The following is a 7785-nucleotide window of genomic DNA, read 5'->3' as shown; positions in this document are numbered from 1 at the left end:
AACAATTTCGTGATGTGGTATCAAACAATTAATAGTCTTAATTAATAATCGTTTAAAAAATTAAATCTATCTAATACACAACTAATTAAAAGAGCCTTTCTTTAATTGTTTCTCGTTTTTTAATTTTGGAATGATAATACCTATCTACATATTAGAAATAAAGTGTTTTCATCTTCTTGGTAACTCTTACGTGATTACGTAATTAACATTAATTAAAATAATTATAAAATATTTTCATTTCCCTTTCACTTGTACACAACACAAAAATCAAACAGACGAAAAATTGAGCCCCCAATTTTCTAAAAGAAAAATTTTTTTAAAACTATACACAACAGAATGAAATAATAAATAACTTTTCAAACACCCACGATACACTTACAGCAAATATATAAAACATAATCGTAACATGTACACTTAAAAAAGAAAACAATACACAATATCTATAATAGGGTGTGCTGAACAAAAGAGATTTTATTATTTATTATTCCGAATAAATACTTATCAGCTCCTAATTCAAAGATTAAGACGTGCACAGTTGATACATAAGATATACCACAATAACGAAATGAGTAAAAATTGTTGTTTCATTAAATTAGCTCTACTTTTGTTGAGTTTAGTGTTACAAAATTCTATGTACCATACTTTATTTTATAGCAAAATAGTATTTGACCAACACGAGACGAGAGTTGGAAAAACAAAAAAAAAGTTACTTCTCTTCAGCACACCGTAATCTATTATACATAAAATTCCCCGATTTTTCATTTCTGCCATTAATTACTTTGTTGATTAATATTGTTAACAGTTTTCTTATCACGCGACGTTGGAACCTTACAATTAGCCAAAGAATAGAATGTAACACATCAACAAACCTATTATGCGACTACTTATGTTTTCAACAACTTTTTTTTTTGCGTTTTTCTTCAATTTTTGTACACATTTGTTTAGTTTGTAGCGGTACGAAAATAGATCAGCTCATGTTGATATGCGCTATTTAAACTACAATAAGGAACAAAAACATGGCAACTGCGGTCTTCCCAGTCCACCGTACTGGAATGGACCACACGTACTCCATAAGACAGACTCTGGTATTCCACAATCAACCAGCTGGCTGTATATTTTACCATGAAGAATGTATATCAAAACTGCTTTTTTACATGCTGAAACCTTTGGATTACAGAGAGGGAAAGACAGAAACGAAATAAAATTGAGACAGTATTTCTATTGTACTGTTCAACTCCAAATTGACCACAACCACATGAACGGCTTCTTGAACCTGTAAAAATAACAATTACTTAAAATAAAATTACAACTTCAAAATCATTATATTTAGATCTTATACTAAAAAATACCTTCAACACCAACCAAATAATTACAATGAATACTGGCCTATGATTATGTGGCTTTGGAGCACTGTCTTTGGGCCATGGCTTTTTCCAATCGCCTCCTGGCCAGTTCAGACATGGCCACGGGCCCCAAATGTGCTGCCTGTGGAGACACAGCGATGGCCCTGAACGTGGCAGCCACGGTTTCCTTCAGATGCACCTTTTCCGTCTGATTGTTGTTATGCAGGGCCATTTTGGTGACCTGTGACGTCCCGACGACCGCCCCCGGCACCTGATGATTGTGATGGTGATGATGGTAAGACGTCGGGACGTGCTGATTAACCACGAAAGACTTGGCATTAAGCCAAGGATGATTGACCAGTTGTGTGGCTGTGGGACGTCTCTGAGGTGCCACGTGTAACATGTCTGAAACCAGCGCTTTGGCCTGCTGAGAAACCAAATTCCAACGACCCCCCTTATGCAAGAAAAACGATTAAAATCGTGTTAATTCGAGGATAAGGAAACCCTTACTGTAAAGTCGAGTCTTCCAGAGCTTATCCTCTGCAAGATTTGTTGGGGGCTGTCTTTAGGAGCCGTAGAAAAGGGGCAACGTCCCGACAGCATTATATAGAGTATGACCCCCAATGACCAGATGTCACAGGCCGCGTCGTAGCCCTGTCGCTTCAGTACTTCAGGGGCAACATAATTGGCCGTATAACAGGGAGTCATTAAAAGACCATTATCTGCCCTTAGCTGCAATATACAGAATTAATATCAGTTATTGTTTACATTAATTAAATTGAGAACGAAAACTGTACCTGTTTTGCGAATCCCATATCACAGATTGTAACGCTTTCTGGAACACGATTTTCAGAGGCAAAAAGGATGTTGGAAGGTTTCAGGTCACGATGTACTACCCCACTTTCGTGAAGATAAGCCACAGTTGTAGCCAACGTTTTCAAAATCGCAGCAGCCTCAGGTTCCGTCAAAAATTCCTGAAATAATAAAACAGTATTAATAATCTCACAGACAAAAAGGACAATGCTTCAATAAATTTACCCTCTTCATGATGTATTCGAGCAAATCTCCTCCCTTTAAGAGCTGCAGGACTAAATAAACTTTCCCTGATTCTTCATAGACACCTTTCAAAGAGACTATACCAGGATGCTGGCCATATCTTAGTAAAATCTCGACTTCTTCCCTACAATCGCAACTACTTCTATCTATTATCTGCAAAACAAAAAGGCTTTAAAACTTCTCGAACGACCTGCTATTATATTCAAGAAATAAGGTCACCTTAACAGCGTACTGTTGACCTGTAGCCCTGTGCCTGGCGTGTCTGCAGACGCTGTAACTACCAGTACCCAGAACACCGAGCAGTTCGTATTCTTCATTAAAACTATTGGCACTTGTTCGAACAGACTTGTATGGAGTCTCACGTGTAGCAGTTCCCTCTTCAAGAAGACAAGGAGCAACAAAACTAAATCTAAAATTATAAAAACAAGAATTAAATAATTATTGTTTTTATAATTGCCATATCGAGTACCCTCTAAATAGCTCATGAGCATTGGCACTTGCAGGGACCCCCGGGGAGTCCCTTGGAGTCTTACTGGTAAACTCGGAGTCGAAGTAATAGGCTTCGTCTGGTCCTAAAACAGCCGGTTTAAATGGGGGCCTTATCTTTTTCCCCAACAACGCATCCCAGTCTATTGTAGCAAAGAATTCATGTCTCTTTAAATCCTGTAAATACAAATAACTTTGTCAGAACAACTGCCAAATAGAAATATAAAATACAATAAGGGTAAAATTACATCGATCCCTCCTGCACCTGCTCCCAACCTGTTTGCAGGGTTTCTTTTGAACAGGGCCCTTAAAAGGCTTTGTGCTTCAGGACTTAAATTAGCTGGCATTCCTAGTTTGGCCTTTAAAATCAATGTCATCGTGTCTTTCCTGTTTGCTCCTTGGAATGGTAGCCCTCCCGTCAACATCTCATACATTAGAACCCCGAATGACCACCAGTCTGCCGAAAACGAATGGCCTTTGCGATTCACCACCTCAGGGGCCATATATTCGACCTGAAAATAAAATGAAATACATTCAACAGGCACTCAAAGGAAATTAATTTATTTATTTTGATTTAAATACATAGATGAGTGTCTAAGAATGATAAAAAGTGTGTTTTGATGCTTACTGTTCCACAGAAACTGTAAGTTTGTCCCTCTTCAACTGGTAACTTGGACAGGCCAAAATCTGTGAGTGCTATGTGACCTTCTGAATCCAAGAGAACATTTTCTGGCTTCAGATCGCGATAAATTATCCCCAGAGAGTGCAAATGGTGCAGAGCCAAAGCCAATTCTGCCAAATAAAACTTTACATCCTCTTCAGTAAACATTACCTATTATACAAAAGAAAAGATATAAAACGTTTTTCTCTTTTTATTTTTGTGTTTTTTACCTCTTTGCTAAGCCTGGAAAATAAATCTCCTCCTCTAAGGAAATCGAGTATCAGGTACAGTTTGCCAGCAGTTTGAAAAGCATAGTGCAATTTAACTATGAAGGGGTGCCCCACATCTGCCAATATGTTTCTTTCCATTTTAGTTCTGTATCTATCACGAACCTTAAGGGTTGCCTTTTTCAGGACCTTCATAGCATACAAAGTCCCGGCGTCTCTTCCATAAACCTTACGCACCAGAAATACCTTTCCGAAAGAACCCTCTCCCAAAACTTTGAGGAGTTCAAACTGAGAAGGATCGGCTTTATCGTGACCCTCCCGAACAATCTACAAATCATCACAATCAATATTTGTCTTATATTTTAAAAAGCACAACAATAATTGTGTTATTTACCTCTCCCAACTCAATTTCATGTTCCTTTTCCCCATTCCCTTGGTTGTCTTCAGCCCCTCCACAGGCGCCTTCATCACCATCAGCAGACTAAAAAGAAGTACTTTAATTAATCCCACAAGTACAGAAAGCAAACTAAAATAATCAATACGTTGCATGCCATTTCTAGAAAAGCACTTTGTGGAAAATTTATTTGACTTTTAATTACACAAGAAGTAAAAGACGAACTAGAATTAAATTAGTTTTAATCTAAGAATTCCATTTCAAAATATGATAAAACGAAAAAAACACAATAGTTCACTTCTTAAAAGACAACTCACACAACATATACACTTATAAAAGTGTTACAATTTTAATAAAGACTTAAAAAGGCAGTATTACAAAGTTTCAGTAGCAGTGATAGGGGAAATAAAGAACATCTGTTACTACAACACAACATTAAATCTTAAAATAGATGTGAGACATCAGGATAATAAAACTATCTTAATATACAATAAACAGGTGCACATTTTTTTTTAAAAATGTTCCAAACTGTTTATAAATGTGTAAAATGTTTTGCCAAATCTATGACAAGTTTGTCTGATAAATAAACTGTGGAATAGAAGAGATTCTGTGCTGAAACAGTTGTGATTAGGTACCTACTATCTGACTCAAACAAAAATTGTTATCGCTATGCTTACTATAGGAATTTGGTTATATCACTGAACAAACTTGAAATTTCGTTTAGGTGATACATATATGAGGAGGTAATAAAATGATAATAAATGTAATAAACATTGATCACTCCTTTTGAAGAATTTGTAAGCATTCTTACAGCTGTAAGCACCCCCACAAAGTCACTTAATTTGAGTGCACTGTAAAATATCACAACAAGTAAAAGGGTCAATACGTGGAATAATGAAGCTGTTTGTTTGATTTCAGAAATTCAAAAACTACGAAAAAGCAGTGGAAACTTGAGTGCAGAGATAGCCTCTTCATGCAAAAGTGATTGCTATATTTTTACGTACAGAAACGATTCTTATGGATCTCGAAACTCCAAACGCTGCAAATTTGAATAAAAAAACGTTAAAATCCAAAAACAAACACACATGCTAAACAGAATTACAAAAATAGCTCGAAAATTTGTAAAAATATTAAACCACTGACATAACTAATTAAGCAAAATTAATAAAAACATGTATGACTTACTTCTGTGTCTGCATGATGCATTTGCCATGGCTCTGTGCTATTTGCGAGTGGCATATTAAATCTGCCTTTTTTTGTACCACATCTGTTAAACTTGATTAATACTATTATTGTTACTATTAATTGTAAACAAATTTAATTGACTGTAGATTCAATTCACAATTAACGTCACACACGCAACCATCAACACATATAAGACGAAGACAACACATTACCAAACAAAGATGAAAGATTTAGTATAAATTCTGAAACGCTGTTAAACCTCTTAATAAGTAATTAATTCATTGATAATATGTAATTAAAACAGCCTGGTTAATTTTATAATATTAACCACCTTCTACGTATATAAATAAATAAAAAAACTTTTTTTAAACAAGTAGTTGTTTATCATAACCTCAAATGTTAAACAGCTTAAATGCAATTATTTAAAATACATTTGAGTATACGAATAAAACCACTTTATTAAAAGCGAGAAAATGGGGTAAAAGGACGTTTTAAATTGAAAAAAAAATGTATTTTGTGTTTCTGCGCATGCATGTTTGAGGTGTAACGGTCATCAACGAAGGTTATTTCCGGAACAAGCCAGAATTATTATTATTCCTTCGTGGAATTCCGCGCAAGCTTAAACACGTTCTAGTCTGAATAATCGTTAAATATTATTAAGGGTAAGAAATTAATAAATTAACCCCCACATGCTACAAAGTGCTCATTAGTGTTATGTTGTCTTATCAGTGTACTAGAGTAATTATGTAATCATATTTTTAGTGCCACTACCACGAAGTTTACACAGTGCAACGCCAGTGAGTGCATAGAAAACATGGAGCAAGGTAATCAGGCAACACGCCTTTTTAAAAAGTTAATTATATACCTTTCATTAAAATTGCCTTTCCTTTTAATTTTAATATTTATTCTTCTTGATCTGTTGCTTCTGTGTTTTTTATAATTGGATTTATTTTAAAATTAATGAATATTTATATGGTCCTTTTACATGTAATATTAACCTCATTTTAACAAGGTAGAATTACAGAAAATATTGTTGTGGATTATACTGACGTTTTATATTCAACTTCTGTTTTCAGTACTTAACAAAAGTTTTTTGGACAATTCTTGGTATAACCTCAGGCTTGAAAGTGAAAGCTCAAGAACCTCTGAGGGAGATTCTGAGAGTGTTCTTAGCGTACAAGGCAAAGAAACTGGTAGGATCAAGGATCAATCCTTACATGCACCTGTGCTAATCCATCTTTTGCAGACTTGGCACAAGATACGCCTGATACTGACACAAAATCTGAATACAGTTCAGATGAAGACCTTTATGAAGTTGAATATGAAGTTGCAAGTCTCTCTGGAGATGATAATCCTCTTGCAGAAGACACCTCAAGTGGATCAGAGGTACTATTTCCAGAATTTATTTTTATAATTGGAAAATTATTACTGTCATTATCTTTCATCTAATTATTGTACAGATATTTTAATATTTTTTGATGGTAGGATATGTTGGTGGGAGCAGCAATAGCAGCTGCAATTTGTGATGCCTCAATGGAGGCTTGGATAACAGACGGAGAAGATTCAGATACCTCATTGGAGGAGATAGGACTTGGCCAGACTGATTTTTTAACTTGCATTCAGTGCAAGTCTCAAAACGACAACCCTAGATTCAGTTATTGTGAAAAATGTTTCCAGGTTAGCTTAAAATACCAAAAATTCCCAAGGTTTGCATGGTTTTACTGACTGTTTGCCTATCTCATTATTATCCCTTGCTTACAATGAAGATGAGTCAGTTGTGGTTTACATGTTTCAACTTGCAAACAGCTTATGAAACTGTTTATGTGTACTATCACTTTTATTATTATCTCTAATTGGTTTTAAATGACTCGAACAACAGATAAACATATTGCTTTGTATTTTGAACTTTATTTTATATATGGTTCTCTTTATATCTACATTACAAAGTTTATTACTCCTAATTGGCCTAAAATCAAAAGCCACTCTGCAAACCACCCCAAATTGATACTTAATGGCTTTATAATTGATTGTTTGCCCCCAAAAATAATACAATTCTACCATCATTTTTATTCCTTTATCGTTACATTTGTTGCAACACATTTTATAAGGAAATTTTCACACTTCCATCCATTTCAGTTGAATGTATAGAAGAACAGTCAGTAAAATCGACACGTTATGAATATCTTTATTATAATGTGTTGGCTATCATGCAAATCTCAAAAAGCACAAAAGAGTATTAATTGTTAAACTTTTGCGTTCCGTTCATACCTCTGCCTGCACTAGTGATTGTACAGTGTCTGTTGTGTTACCAACATGAACATTTCTAAAAAGAACTCTTACAAAAAGCGGGTTGGGTTGGAAGGGGGCGTCAGAGTGATAAAAATATTACATAGACTTGCAACTACATAAATAAATGCATAATTTATTAAATAT

At 34.9% G+C, this 7785-nt stretch overlaps 2 protein-coding genes across 3 annotated transcripts in view; one reads left to right on the top strand and one right to left on the bottom strand.

The window, feature by feature from the left end:
- Window positions 1-889: 889 nt before the first annotated feature.
- Window positions 890-5627, bottom strand: LOC108738538 (ribosomal protein S6 kinase 2 beta). Of its 2 annotated transcripts, XM_018471997.1 has the most exons (13): window positions 5353-5627; window positions 5172-5206; window positions 4168-4254; window positions 3777-4100; window positions 3514-3717; window positions 3134-3397; window positions 2869-3062; window positions 2619-2808; window positions 2382-2552; window positions 2141-2317; window positions 1854-2075; window positions 1387-1797; window positions 890-1273 (listed from the first exon to the last, which is right to left on the bottom strand). In XM_018471997.1, exons 1-12 carry the CDS (start codon window positions 5378-5380, stop codon window positions 1393-1395), a joined length of 2301 nt encoding a protein of 766 aa, XP_018327499.1. In that variant the 5' UTR covers window positions 5381-5627; the 3' UTR covers window positions 890-1273; window positions 1387-1392. The 2 variants fall into 2 exon arrangements, with proteins under 2 accessions (XP_018327499.1, XP_018327500.1); XM_018471998.1 differs by lacking the exon at window positions 5172-5206 and having other exon boundaries at window positions 5353-5626.
- A 275-nt stretch (window positions 5628-5902) lies between these two features.
- The window catches only part of LOC108738540, a 14731-nt gene continuing 12848 nt past the window's right edge, over window positions 5903-7785 (top strand). Inside the window, exons 1-5 of the mRNA XM_018472001.2 lie at window positions 5903-6014; window positions 6115-6176; window positions 6429-6545; window positions 6599-6738; window positions 6838-7029. Of these exons, the coding sequence (XP_018327503.1) occupies window positions 6167-6176; window positions 6429-6545; window positions 6599-6738; window positions 6838-7029 (459 nt within the window). The 5' untranslated portion in view covers window positions 5903-6014; window positions 6115-6166. The remainder of the gene's footprint in view (window positions 6015-6114; window positions 6177-6428; window positions 6546-6598; window positions 6739-6837; window positions 7030-7785) is intronic.

This window comes from Agrilus planipennis, unplaced genomic scaffold, assembly GCF_000699045.2.
Source record: "Agrilus planipennis isolate EAB-ADULT unplaced genomic scaffold, Apla_2.0 scaffold154, whole genome shotgun sequence".
Taxonomy (NCBI): Eukaryota; Metazoa; Arthropoda; class Insecta; order Coleoptera; family Buprestidae; genus Agrilus; species Agrilus planipennis.
This window is presented reverse-complemented; position numbering and strand designations above follow the sequence as displayed.